Source organism: Neocloeon triangulifer, unplaced genomic scaffold (assembly GCF_031216515.1).
Source record: "Neocloeon triangulifer isolate White Clay Creek 2 clone unplaced genomic scaffold, ASM3121651v1 ptg000012l, whole genome shotgun sequence".
Taxonomy (NCBI): domain Eukaryota; kingdom Metazoa; phylum Arthropoda; class Insecta; order Ephemeroptera; family Baetidae; genus Neocloeon; species Neocloeon triangulifer.
This window is the reverse complement of record NW_026775554.1, coordinates 8,566,428-8,581,704: the sequence shown is the minus strand read 5'-3', so window position 1 is coordinate 8,581,704 and position 15,277 is coordinate 8,566,428. Positions and strand designations below refer to the sequence as shown.

Genomic DNA, 15,277 nt, shown 5'->3' with positions numbered 1-15,277 from the left:
GGTTAACATCAGCGCACAAGGCAATCAGCTGAGATGCCCGGCTTCTTAGTACTGCTGCGCGCAGATCGCTCCTCGGGGACGCCGCGATATTGCCTCTTTAATACGTCCGCCGCCGCCACGCCGTTATGTATCCCACTCGTTCGTGTCCGCGTAAAAGCATGATTCGGAAGATTGAAACTCCCGTTTGCGAAATGGAAAAACACGCTTGTAGACGAAAAAGACTGAAATTTTGATGCAGAGTACAGGCGAAAAACGAATTTTATTTTACAAAAAAAAAAAATTAGAAATTCATTTTATAAGAATAATTATAGTTTGATTTTTTCTGATATATTATCTAAAAAAATTTAATTTCAAATATTCTTCCCATGACTAGAAAAGCTCAAACTTTGAGACTTATTTATTTCTTGTTACTCCAGGGCGGATTCGGCTAAAGAAATGTTCTCCGCACGGGCCTGAATAAGAGAAAATTTGTCTCAACAATTAATGCAGATTGACCCCCTGCAAACTCGTTGCAATCCACGGCATTTTAATCCAAGTGAGAAGCACAATCTTAATGTGTACAAATTTCGCGCTTATCTGAATGTAGCTTTTTATTTTTATTGTCCGCGAAACGTTTTTCCCACAGACAAACCTCGGCGTATTTTTTACTCGCATAATCCCGACTGGGCAGCAGCAGCAATGCACTGGGCCACTCCTTTAGCGCTTTGAATAACCGGTTTTGGGCGAGCAGGTCACTCACTCGCAGCGTCGCGAGAAAGAGCACCTGTTCTGCGGCGTCTGCCCCTAATTAAAACGGCATGTTAATTATATACACACAAGTCCCGACGACGCAATTATGCAAAGTGTCGTAAAAAGTAAGCGATTAATTAAATTTTGGAACTAGACCGTTTGGACGTAAAGATTTTTTCTCCTCTAAAATAGTTTGAATTGGAGAAATGGGATCTAAAAAATTCGAATTCTTTCCACAGACTGCTTTTGTGAATGGCCTGCAAACAAAGAAACACTGGAAAGCATAGCATAATTGGACGCGAGCCGGCACGTTTTAATTAGCAAACAACAGGTACATTATGATTAATTGAATAATTTCTCGCCGCCGCCGCGCGTATATGCACGACGAAGTAATCATGAAAATGAATTCTGCCTCGCTGCTGCAGCACTGAGTGTACGTTTTCGCGCGGCTTAATTAGCGCCCCTGTATGTTATCAATATGATTACGCGTTATATTAATTAAGGAGAGGTTGATTAGAGCGCCAGAGAGAGTTAATTGAAACTACAAAGTGCGCTGGATTTAGATTAAGTTTTCATTCAAAAAAGGTGATGCAATTTTTTAGTCGAACCAATTTAGGAGGCTTTGGTATAAAATGTATAAATATAATTAAAGTGCTCGGACCTTTAATTTATACAAATACTAACAATGAGTTGATTAAATCAACTTGATTTACAGATAATATTCTGAGGAATTCATATTTATAATATTTAATGCCTACATTAAAAAAAAGATAGCTTCGAAAACGTTTGATCAAGAATTTTGTTTAATCGCATTTTTCAATTTTAAACATATTTATTTGAATTATATACGAAATAGATCATTTTAAACCAACAACATTTTTTTCCAAACCGATATAGGTGTTAACTCGTGACGCACTTTCTGCCCTTCACACACGTTTTGTGGTGGAATAATTCTTTGAACAAATCAGTCAATCAGCGGCTGAAACGAGCCAAAGATCGGCAGCCGTAATGATGGCCGCGAAATCTGCACCGACAACACGGACGCTGATTGCTCATTAGTGGAATCGAATGACAGGCGTCACACTTAATTAGCGCAATCACACGTGGAACATGCAGTGGAACGTCTCGAGTACGACGGAACGCAAACTAGCTGCCAATTAACAGAGTGAGAGAGAGAGAGAGAGAGAGAGGTGCGTTTCCTGCCGATAATTAATCACTGGTGCTCGCGCGCGACCTGTTTATTTTAATTGCACCGAGAGCTAGCGTTGAATTGTCTACTCGTTAGTCCGTTTTCAAGTTTGTTCAATGCTCACAGCTGATTTGCATGTGGAAGCATGCCGGACAAAACTGTTTGTGCAAGCAAATGAAATATTGCATTTTTATATTTGCTAAATAATAATTCAAGGAGATAAAGACTAACAAAAAAGTGAAATCCGCAGAATATTTTAAATAAGGTAAAAGCTTTTTAATTTGATAATTTCAAATGGAATATTCATGGATTTGACACATTTAAATAAGATGATCTCTAATATTTTTAATCAAGCTATCCACAAAAAGCAATCAATAGTCAAACAAGAATGGCATTTTTCCACTGAGTGATAACATTTTTAATATAAGGGCGCAGGTCTAACTAGGAATTAAATTGTGTTGCCAATATTAACTAGAATAGTTAATAAATTTCAATGCAGGGTGGTGGTCTTGTATGCAACCAGTACAACCAAAACGTAAGGCGTGTTGCATACACACCCAAACCTTTATTGACCCTCAATGGATGCAAGAAAGAAATATTGAAGGTGTATTCCTGAAAAGTGCCGTGTTTTCATTCAATGTAATAACAAAAAATTAATTAAAAAGTCTTGCAGCAAATTTGAACTGACAATGAGAAGAAATCTTATTTTTTAATTATATTTCTTAAAAGAGCCTGCAACAGATGACAAGATTTGATACTCATATCTAGTTTGAAGTGCGCAGAAATGATGAAATTGCGATCAGCTTCGTCAACCCCCTGCTCAGAAATTAGCTCGAGAGCGAAATTAAATTTCCCTCTGCTCTGCTAAACCGCCCTGGGCGAGCAGGCGAAGTTGCGCGCGGGGGTGCAAGTCTCTCTCCGCGATGTAATTGGCTAAACAGCATCCCTTGGTCGGTGCATTGTGTGTGTGCCTGCATCGCATAATGGAGGTGCAGAGGAAGGTACGCATTTAATTGTCGAGAGGAAGTTGCTCGGCGCAAACTGGCGCGCGATGCTAATTAGGCGTGTAACAAAGGCATGTTAATTTGCGCAAACAAAGACACAGAGAGACCGTCGTGCAGGCGATTTTTGCAGCGCCCTGATTTATATGCATGCGTGCGGCCCTAATTGTGTTTGTTCTGCTGCGAGAGCTGGTGGACCTACCAGCGAATCAATCAATTCGCCGGCTAATTAGTTTGTCCTGGCCAAATATTTGCCAATGCAGGTACAACACACACACTCGCCGCCGATATAATTAATTAGGTGTACTGCTAGGCCGGCGACTAATGAGTCGTCCGTCCTGCCGGCTAATCATAATGAAATTGGTGCCTCAAAGGGACTTCGTTCTCAGAATGGACCCGCGTCTAATTAGTTTACAATTACATACATACTCAAATATGCGTTGCCCGGTGCAGGACGAATCGAGTTTTGCTTTTGTTGGGGATTCGCAATTAGCTTCGCTGGCGATTTCTGCGAATCAGCAGAGAACGGCGAGGCCAGAGAAGTGTCGCCAGGGCTTCTCACGCGATTATTATTTCGGTCGATCCAGGGACGGACTTTTGTCGTTGCTATCGCAGCAGCAAATGCCCAGGGTTTGCTCAGATTTTCAAATAAATTGAATTTTTTGCTTCCGTCTCCAACGGGGTAGCCTTACTACCATTTCTAAAAAATAGCAATAAAATAAGACAAAAGTAATTTATTCATCTTGCAAAATGACTTATAATTTGAGAAATTTTTCCAACGAATAAAAATAATGCTTAAACTAGCAAAAGTTAACTCCATCAAATCTAAACAACACCAAGAAATTTAACACAATTATGAGGAATTTTGTTTCCTTTGAAGGGAACATAATTTTGGAAAAAAAATGAACAATTTTTTCCAATAGGCGGACATTTTTCTAAAAAGATTTTTTTATCAATTTTCTTTGCTCTTTGTTTATTCTTTATCTGTAATTCCTGAATAATTTTTAATCAAACCAAATTAACTAAAATTAACTTTGTTTGAGTGCTAATACAAAAATCTTCTATTGGAAAGAGTACAATTTCTCTCTTGTCAAATCTGAATTTTATTTCTGGCGGAGAGATCAGTTCTTACTTAATCGGACTCTCTAAAAAATGAAAAATTTCGCAACCACTATTTGTGTACATCAAATGTTTGGACACCAATAGTTGTCGTTTTTTTTATATATTGGCAGTGTTAAAAAAGCGCCAAATCAAACTCTATAAAGTTGGGATTCAATTTTTATCGCAGCACAATGAATAAATTCCTCGCCAGCAGTACAACCGCTCTCTCTTTTTTGCCAAACAATCCGAAAACAAAATCAATATCCATCGTTGGAAAATTTGCGCAAAAAGACGAGACGGGTTGTCGTTTTTCTAGCTCTCTCTCCAGTATCAATGTATAATGTAAGTGGCATAATGCCAGAATATGATATTATGTGTGTGTGTGTGTGCCTCACATGTCTGTACGTGCAATAAATCTCTCGGAATGCCCCTCCGAATAAATTTCGTGCCTTGGGGTTGTTCGCTGATACATACATATATAAAAGGGGTAATAATATACAAAATGCACACGCGAGTTTCGCGAGTATAAATTGGAGAGGGCCGGCGGCAGCGGCGGCGGCGGGGACTTGGTCGCGGGAGGGGGAGGAAAGCAATTAGTTGTTGGCTCATTCTCTCAACCCTAATTAGCTGGGTGAGGCAAAGAAACAATAATAATAACAATCCACTGGCGGCGCAGCACTCATTGTCAGCCCCGCGTTTTCATTAAAAGCGGGGGCGAGGAGAGGATTCATCTCTCTCTCATGGAGAGAGAGAAAGAGAAAGACCCCCTGCTTTTCTGCAAACAGCCTCCGACCTTTCGCCGCTGATGCAAAATGCAAGTCCAATCAAAATTCTGTGTTGTTCCAAGCAAATTAGCACACACACGCGGCTCAACCTCTCTCTCAGTGTTTGAGCTTCCGACTCTGCGCCGCGGAAATGAGATTCTGCCGCTGCGCTAAAAAGATCCAATTCTAATCTAAATTAAATTCCTTCTGTCCGCCGCCTATCTGCTCGATACCGCCGGCTTTGCCGCTGCGAAATTGGCCGCAGAGTTCGTTGCCACAAGGATTATTGGCTTGTGCACAAATTCGTGGATAATTCTGCTGCAAGTCAAATTTTTCACTCTGCAGAGATATTTTAAATATATAAATAATCATACAAAGAAATTTTAGTATAAGACAAATTTAAACATTTAAATTCTGTAATAATAAATATCACGTAAAATATAATATATAAAATATAAGAATTAAAATTTTTTAAAATCAAATAACATTAAAAATCGAAACTTTCAATAACTTTGGTGTACATATTAGTCTATTAACCTTTAAAATTACAATTTAAAATAAAAAATTGGCATTAAAATATCAAAGAAAAATTATAAAATGGTATTTAATGTTTCATATGGATTTATTTGTTTAAAATTGGAGCAAAAGTAAATCCTATAAAATAAAATTCATTACCTGGAAGAGCAAATACAATGTCATTTGTTTTGTATATAAATTTTGTATTTTCAGAATTGCCAGTGGCGGGGAGCAAGTATAATAAAAGCTGGGATAATCAATAAAAAGCCGCGAGTGAACCAGGGCTGCCGGCAAAAAACCTTTTTCCGGCTAATCAAACAATAAAAGCCTCATGCAAATCTCATTAAACCGTGATGGACGGACCCAATCGGCGGCGCGCCGAGCCAAAAATTGGATTATGATTCGGCGCTGCCTCGCTCTCGGACTGGTTTGATTTGCAAAACCGAGCTAATTGCCCAAATTAAAAGCTCTTCACTGCAAATGGAGAGAGAAGGAGCGATAGGTGTGGGGTGGTCTCTCTCGCAGCGATAAATTAAGCGGGGGCGAATCTCATTTCCCGCCTGCCCGATTGATTTAGTGCGCGCGGGCAGTTTATCTTTGTTATTTGTGTGCCCTGGTGTACAGACAGATAAATTGCAGGCGCACCGAATAAGCAGCAATTTCAATTTTATTAATTAAACTGCGCCGCGCATCGATCGTTTGCTAGCTTGCACGGCCCAAGAACAACCCCTTTCACGCAGATTAAAGCAATTCGCTCGCGCCGAAATTAATAAATGAAACTCGTGCGCGCTGCAGATTTCACGCCGCGCTTTTTAATCTGCCAAAGTGACGCTGCCACTGCTGCCGTCGTCGATTTTGATGAGCCGAGAATTATTACTGCGTACAAAAGCGACGGCCCATTTCATTTAGCCGTAATTACGTAACGACCTTCCTTCCTGCTAAGATCGGAGGCAAAACGCACGTTATTAAAGTCGAAACTGGAAATCTAATTTATTTCAATAAAATGATATCTGATATAAATAATTGATTCAAAAGAATCAAGAATCAAATTATTTAAGTTTTTTACAATAATTTTTATTATTATTTTGACAGTTTGATTATTTGTTTTTTTTTTAGAGTAATTTTCTAAAAGAAATTGTTTCAATTTATTAATAAAGTCTTACTTAAAAATCTTTATAAATAATTTATCTCATCTGAGTTTAATTGACTTTGGATTATTTTAAGTTAGTTTTCCAATACAAGTTGATCAATTTTCTCGATATACAATCCTGCCGGTTTATCTGCGCTTGAAATCCCAATTAATTCGTCTGGTGGTTAAGGTCTCGCGCGCACTGAGGCCACGATCGGCGGACTCGAATGAAAATTCGTGCAGATAAGTGCTATTGCTCTCGATAATAATCCACCAGGGCATAAAATCCGAGCGCACGAAACGGCATATAATTTCGACTGTAAAATACAAACAAAGTGTTTTACCTCAAACATGCAACGGAGCAAATCCCACTGACAGATCGGTCCGTTTTCTCCACAGGAAATTGGACCATTTGTGAAAACACAAGTTGACCAACGTATTTAGATAATAATGGAGGCCTTTTTCCGATTCTCACGCTTGGCAAAATGAAGCAAAATATTTAAAAATTATAAAAAAAATGGCTGATCGATTGAAGGAAGATCCACTTGTCGCTACAAAATGACTTTTTTCACCAATTCAGGCACCACCGAGCACCCATTCATTCTCGGGTCCCGCTGTGACCGACGCTCGTCAAGCGTGACCCGATCAAGACCCGCCGCCGATTTTCACTCAAAACTGCCTCCGATTTTTTTCTGTCTTGCAAAGGTGACGGACCTTTCCTTCCTAGTCGAGGTTTTCAAATAGAGCGCCTGGGTGATTCAAAATAATTTGCATACAGCAAATTGCTGCGGGCTTAAAAGCATTGAATTTCCTAGTGGCACTGTAAGAGCCTTTCTCTGACTTATTGCGTGTGCAGGGCGTGTAATTAAGAACATGAGCTGACCTTCTGCGCAGAATAAAAGAAAGAGACAGATTGAGACGTTCTCTTGAACAACACGTCCTATGCAATGGACGGAGTATAATAAATTATAATAAATTTTGTTAAGTAATAATTTTGTAATCTGCAGTGAAATATTAAAATTTGGATTATAAATTAATAAATTTTAAAATCCAAATTTTAGTATTATTTATTTTATTTAAATTGTTTGAAAATGAAATTCACGATTTATTTTCAGATTGGTGTTACTTGGAATTTAGGTACAGAAAATTGCACTAAATGTTAAAGTTTGTTTTCAAAAAGCGACATAAATTTTATTTTTTGAGAATTTAAAACCCAAAGAAATCACTTGAAACGGGAAATAATTAAATTAGTGATTGTGATGGAACGTAATTCCACGTCAAGGCGATTATTTACAAGCACTAATTTAATTAATTTTACTTTCTTTACAACTATTTTTACTATTTTGCTCTACACAAATTTATATTTTAATAAGAACAATTTATTATTTAAAAGACACATCCACACAATTCTATATAATTTTATTGAAAATCATTTTCAGGTTTAATCCATTGATTAAACTTTTAATTTGATCATTTCATTTTCCGAAACTTGAGAAATTTTTGTTAATCACATTTTCTGATACACCAATTTAATAACGCTAAGTTTCCTGATCACTGCAGTCAAAACTATATCTGGATATGGATATATTTTTTTAACTTTGAAACTGATATAATCTCAAGGATGCTTTTGCAATGAAATAAGGAATGGTCGAACAAACCAACAAAGTGTTGACAAGCGGAATTCCATATCAGCACGCAATGTGATTCGCGTTTTAATTAGTGTCGGCTGAATCAGCAATCACTCGGCGTGCGGTGTAATTAAATGTGCGCTCCAAGGGTCGAATGTGTAGAATCACACGGATTACAATGTGTGTACGTGTAGAACAATATTATGTGTCGGTCAGTGGGCTGCGGCGGCGCGCATAATTCCAAGCGTGGCCAACTCGGCCGCCGACAGCGTTCCACGTCGGATTGGCCAATTAAAATAATTAATATCAATTTTCATATCCACCTGTGGCACTCCCGTGTCGCTTGTTTGAACAGCACGCGTCCACCATCATTCTAATTAATTTTAATTTGCTGTCCAAAATTTACACCACACGCTTAACAACACTTATTTACGAGTTTAACGTCGTTTTACGCAGACAAATTTAATTAAAGGGATTCTGCTAAAATATTAACTGTTATAAAGTATCCAGATTTTTCTCTCTCCAATATTATAAAGATTTTATTCAAATTTGCTAATTTGTAGGAAAAAAATAGGATAGGAAATTAATATTTTGAATTTTCTAATCCACGATTTTCCCATTTTAATAATTTAAATTACCTAATTTTTTTTAACCTGTTTGTAAAATATTCTTTCCTCGAAAAAAAGCTTTCAAATTGCTCGATTTGTTGGCGAGTTGGAGGAAATAATTGGCTAATTGAAGGGGCACCTGTTAGTAAAAAGTGTTTGATTTTTGCTGGCGATGGGACGGACGGGCGAGGGCCCTCCAGACGCCTTTTTGCGCCGGCGAGAGCTAATCAAACATCTCGCCGACTGCGAGTGCCCTGCAATGAAATCTCAATAATGAAAGCCGCTCGCTCTCTCGCTGCAGCGGACAATCAGCCGAGTCGTGCTGATTATTTGCCCCGACGTAATATTCGCTCGCAATAACAGTTGATTAAGTCTAGATTGCGCGCGCCCGCCATTATCGCGCAGCACACACGTTAAAGATGTTTCGCTTTGTTTTCTTTTATCTGCAGACGCCGCGTCAGGTTGCAACAATTTACACACAAATGAGGTCGGATTTATTTACAACTTGATTAACTTCACTCCATTATGTACAAGTAAATTGCCAATTTCAATTTTGATTGCCATGACGTTTAATCAAAATTTAAAGGGGGGAATTGAGTTTACACAAATATTTCATAATTTGATAGATCTTGCCTAGAGGATTTCAAAGACATATTGGAATGGTGTTTTTGTATAAAAATGGCATAAATATTCTCAATTTTCCAAACGACAGCCATCTTGGATAAAACGGCGATCAGGTCAAATTTTCAAACGCAAATAAATCAGTCGGTTTTGATGCAAAATTATCCTTCCATGGTATCGTTGACTTTGTTTTGTTGAGGACTATTCTAGTTTGATAATAGTTCTGTGGAATTCCAAAGCCCATTTGAATTTTTTCCTATACAATTTTATTCTAATTTTTCAGAAGGGTTTTTGACGTGCTAAAATAATTGAAATAATCCAATCCTTCCCTCCTATAGTGCATTATTTTAAAAAAATGTGTGTCCCTAATGGACTTTGCTCAATCGCACGCCAGCTGCCGGCGCGTTTGGGTAAAAATATATAAATCCATATCTGTGCGAGTGGATGGATGGGGGCTAAAAGGGCGGCCGAGTGAGTCGAGCTCTTTCGCATAGTAATAAAAGCAGCACTCCATTCAATCAGCACGGACGGAGCACTCACTGCGGCCCTAATGATGTTTTGTTCATGCCCCGAGCTCTTACACGCAGTCATTTCGAATTATCAGCTATTGAACCAGCACTAAGTACTTCTCATTTGATTATCCACTCGCGGTGATACGCTTTTGTGCTCTGCCGCATTCGCCTCTCTCTGCGCGTTATATTTCCCATAAAAAACCAGCACGCACAGAGAGTCAAAAGGATTCGTCGTCGAGCAAATAATAATAATGCCTAATAGAACACGAGAGGCTTTTCTGTAAACCGATTTCGAGTGACGCTGATTTGCCGCCGAGAGAAGCAAGGAAGAGTTCGCAGAAAATACTCTGCTCCCATTGATTCTTTGATTGATTAGATGGGAGAGTCAAAGCTTCTTTTGTGGGAAAAGGCGCAAAAAAGTGTTTTGCCAATAATCCGATGCAGAATCTATTATTTAACTATTGACAGGATTTTAATCTTACAATTCAAATTAAAATTTAATTTAATTGGTATTATGGAGTGACAATTGTCACAACATTTACTTTAAACAGAAAAAAACGAATATTCAATTGTATTTTTCTTCGGAATTCAATTATAAACTCCTACTTTTAAATATTTAAAAGGAGAAATCTTTTAATTTGATGCTAAAATAATTATTTTTAATTAATATTTACTAATTTTTAAGTTATTTATATTAGCAATCAGCTAAATAAATAATAAAATTATTCAATTTTAATTAAACAAAATCCTAAACTAACTAGTTAGGTGTGAACTAAGAGACCGGGTTCAATTTAAATGATCCGTCCAATCAAACGGCAACGAAAGGCTGCGAAATTTTCCAATTAAAGCTCCCTGTCAGAGTGCGTGCGACAAAGGCTGCAAAAAGCTCCATATTTCAATAAACACATTTTAATTAACCCGCCGCCCCCATTGTGCAATAAATCCATCAGGGCCGACGGTGCTATTGACACTTTTAATAAAAATCAACGCTACTCAGCGTGCACCCCTGCGCAGTGTGCGAACGTGGAAATTTATTGGCTGAGTGGAAAAATCCTTGAGTTATGTGGAATCACGGCGGCCAGTCGTGACCCGGGTGACGTCACGCGTGATTTACACCTCACCTTCTCATTAATTCCACCTCGACACTTTTGCAATCAGTGCACTCGCCTGCCTGCCTCTCGCTCCAAAAGGGAAAATCGCTGTTGTTTGCATCGGGGTAACGAGCAATTTGAGCGAAACAAACGACCGCCGAGCCAATCAGCACCATTAATTTATCGCGATTTATGGCCAGGTGTTGCTTCATAAATTACACACGAATTTACGAGCACTTGGAAAAACTCATTGTGAAATTTCAAAAACAAGTAAATTAAAAAAAAATGTTATTCTTTGCACTGTGGAAAAGATTTTTGATTTTAAATTTTCATTAATGGGGAATTATAAATTTTATTCCAAAGGATCATTTTATTGTAGTAAGAAACCATAATTTGGATTTTGAAAAGTAAAAGTTAGTTTTTGCATAATATAAATCAATATAAATCATGCAAAAAAAAATAATAATAATAATAAAAGAATAAAATTTCTATAGAGATTCTTGTGGTAAATATTTTTGAACCTTTTGAGGCATTCATTTTTTGATTAAATGAAATCAAGTTTCAAAGTTAAATAAGTTTAATTAAAAATTGTACTTAAAATTTAATTAAAAAGCAAATCGACAAACTTCATTCCTAAATCCTAATTCAAACTATACAAAATATTTAGTGGAGTAATTTTATTTTTTAACCATCATTTGCACAAGGAATCAAACTTTGTGCTTCACTTGTTATGAAAAAAGAAAAAAAATATGTTGAAGTTTTTATATGAAGGGGATGCATAAAAGCTTGAACGAGCAGAAAGTGGCCATCATTTTTCGAATTGCGGTCGGATGAAAAAGAAATCACGACTGAGGCGAAATCAATTGGCGGCCTAATGAAGCCATAAATTGGCTCTCTCGCAATGAGTGCACACACCAGTGCCAATTCGCGGTTACAACTCAACAGTTTAACGCGGAATTATCTTGTATCATCGCTCCGTAATATAAATGACCTTCGCGCCTTTTTCTTTCTCTCTCTCTGTCCGCCGAACAGAAAGAATAAAAAATAAAACGAAAAAAAGAGCGACACACCGGTCGCTCGCCTGCTTTTTCAGCCGAGCATAATTTCAGAGAGCAGAATGTATAACCTTGGGAGCGGAGAATCATCATTACATTATTATTCTGGTTATAGTCGATGGCGCTGCGATCAGTCTGGGTCCAACCCTGTAATTTTACCCTCTGGGATCGAATTGGGGCGCCAGATCGAAATTAAATCGGTCGCGGGGTTTTTCTCAAAAAAGACTATTGTCGCCGAAAATGGTTTGTTTCCCATTATATGCCTGCCCGGGTAAATTAAATGGAACTGATGTTTTATTAATTTTGGACCTTTTTGTAATCGAATTATGCTTGCGGCAGACGAAAAGTCGTTTAATGAAAGATTCACTGCGTTCGGGCGGCCGTAATTTTAACTGTTCTCTCCTGAGATGTATAGTACATTAAATTTAACTACTAAGGGCATTTTAATCTTGATCTCTTTAGCTTTACATCCATTTTTATGGCGCCCAAATGTTAATTTACGCCGCCTATAAAATTTTCGTGGAGGTTATGGGATTTTCTCGGCTGCGTTTATGAATTGCGCAAAATAAAGAAAGGATTGTCGATAAAAACCACCATCTACAAAATCAAGTAAATATGGAATAGTTGTTCTATTTAACTAAATTGTAATTTAATTCTATATATCTGATTAAATTCTAAACCTGCATGACGATAATATAATATTGCTGATATTATTTAAAAAAAATCTAGTGTTTAGGAAATGTATGGAGTTCAAGTTTTCAGCGGTTTTGTTTTAAGTAATTAATTTGAATTACAAAAAAAGTTATTACCTTACAAAAATTAAATATTATAAGATTTTAACAGGGGAAACTTTGAAAAATAGAAACTAAAAACACAACCGATACAACAGCAAATCATAAGACCAACTATATGACTTTGAAAAAGCGACGCCTGCGCCACTATTGCCTAATTGTAAGCTTCAAAGAGCGAGAAAAGAGCGGGATTTTCTCTCCGCTCTTCGTAATTTGATAAAAGCCGATAAAAGCGATGCCAAGTCTGCAAAATGGCAAAACCCCTTGCAAGAATTTTGCTAAAATCATCATAAATACCCCAGCATCCGGTGCAGTTAGCCTCATTTAGTAGAGAGTCATTTAGTTAAAAATTTATTTTAAATTTTCCAGACGTTAAAACTCAATATTTTTTTCCTTATTTTTGCAGATCGCCAGCAAACAACAAACTGGCAGCCCTGGCCACCGTGATGAACCCGCACTTCCACGCGTACTCGGAGCTGAGTTCGCCGCACTCGCCGCCGCCGGACAACAGCAGCTACCACCAGCAACCCCCTCAGGCGCCGCCGCACCAACACCCGCCCCCGGGGATGGGCGGGCCCCCGGTGAGCAACGGGGGCGGACCGCCCCACATGCACCACCACCCGCACGAGGGGGGCATGCACCCCCACGGGGGGCACACGCTGCACCACGCCCACCCGGGGCCATACCCGCCGCCCCAACACATCCTCAACAACAACAACAATAACAACAACAACATCAACGCTAACAACAACGTCAACAATAACGGTCCCATGGGGGGCATGGGCAGCCCCACGTCGCAGCACATGCACCCTGGCGGCCAGGGGGGCGGCGGCCCCCAGATCAAGGTGTGCGCCGGTTGCGGTGGCAAAATCCTCGAGCGCTTCCTTCTCTACGCGCTGGACCGCTACTGGCACAACGGCTGCCTCAAGTGCTCCTGTTGCGCGGCGATGCTCGCAGACATCGGCTCCTCCTGCTTCACCAAGGCCGGAATGATCCTCTGCAAAAACGACTACGTTCGGTGAGTGAAATTTTAGAAAAAATTTAACAACAAATCTTTCCAATTAACCAAAAATACATTGGAAATGAAATCATGATAGATTTACTTGACATTTATCATTTCAAATTCTGCAGCTTTTTTAAAGAATAATTAATTGCTTTTAAATTCATTCTGATGTAATTTAATGACATTTTTATAGTAAAAATCAGCTCATTATAGTATTATAGCTCCGTTTAAAAATATTCAGTCGTTTTTTGGGGCGAGACTTATCAGAGCAAACTGTTCTGCATAAGAATCTGAAGGAAAAGTGAAAATTTCTGTTCACAGTATCATTGAGAAAAAAAATAATGGAAGTATTATGAAATTAATGAAATTTTAGCCTAATTTAATTTTAGATCCAAACGCTAGACAGCTTAATTTGCTTTTTTATGAAGAACAACACAGTAAAAATAACATTTACGTGAGGTATAATATCTAGAAATATGCTGAATAAAATAAAACGTTCATACATATATACAAGGCAAAATACAATCAAATTATTTTTTTCAGATATTTCCAGAAATTCTGATTATAAACAATTTCCATAAATAACGCATTAGCCTAGCCTAGGTTTAAATTTTAAATAAAAGTTCTTTAGGTTAATTTTTCTAGTTAAATTCTTAGTTCTAAAATTTCCAATTAAAATTCAGTTTGTATAATTTAACGATTGAGCTTCCCTTAATTTTTTTCAAGAAGATAATTTTACAGAAAATAATTTCAAGCTTAGTGAGAAGCACTTTTGCTTACATGCAATTGTAAAAAATATTTTAGCTCTGAAGCTTATCAAACCCATATATATAATAAAATATCATAGAGTTATTTTTCCATTTCAATATCATCTAATTTGCTACATTTGCTTAACTTTAATCACATCCTTTTTACTATTTGAAACTTCAAAGAATTGTGGGAAAAATGAAAATAAAAATGGAGCGAGCAAAAACTGCAAAGCTGGAAAGTCTGTGTGCGTGCTTGACAAAAAGTACAGCGCACACAATCACGGCTGGCAGGTAAATTTGCAGCGGGAAAAGTCAACAACTACATACGCAGACTGCTTCAGATGGAAAGGCACACACACGTGAGAGCGCACCCATCCTCCTCCACCCACCCTCTCATTACTGGGCCCCTTCATCACAATATTAGGTTATCTCTGCCTACGTACACCAATCAGGGAGGCCCGCCCGCACCCTAATGTCACCCCCTGCGCTCCACCGCCGGCTGATTTAAACGAGCCACCCTAATTCGGTGGCGGAGACTGACGAGATCAATTTGCCTCATGCGCCAAATTTGAATGCACTCTCGCTATTTATTTTGCCAATCAGTGCAGCCAACCACCCTGATTGAGAGCCATAAAAAATTACAACCCCCTCGCACACAAATTGCAGCATCGCGTGAATTATAAAAATAAAAACGCGATCCACCGTTAAATTTAATGTTTTGCCGATAATTTTTGTGTATTTTTTTTGTCCACGGAGCGTTTGGTTTTATATTCTCGCTGTGGTTTTCGTC

The 15,277-nt window shown here is 38.2% G+C and overlaps 1 protein-coding gene across 2 annotated transcripts in view; it reads left to right on the top strand.

Annotated features, from left to right (window-relative positions):
• Positions 1 to 15,277, top strand: part of LOC132197745 (insulin gene enhancer protein ISL-2) — a 91,920-nt gene that overhangs the window by 49,555 nt on the left and 27,088 nt on the right. For both annotated transcript variants that reach the window (XM_059621263.1, XM_059621264.1), the window contains one exon: positions 13,142 to 13,753. In XM_059621263.1, coding sequence (XP_059477246.1) covers positions 13,182 to 13,753 — 572 coding nt within the window. In that variant the 5' untranslated portion in view covers positions 13,142 to 13,181. The remainder of the gene's footprint in view (positions 1 to 13,141; positions 13,754 to 15,277) is intronic.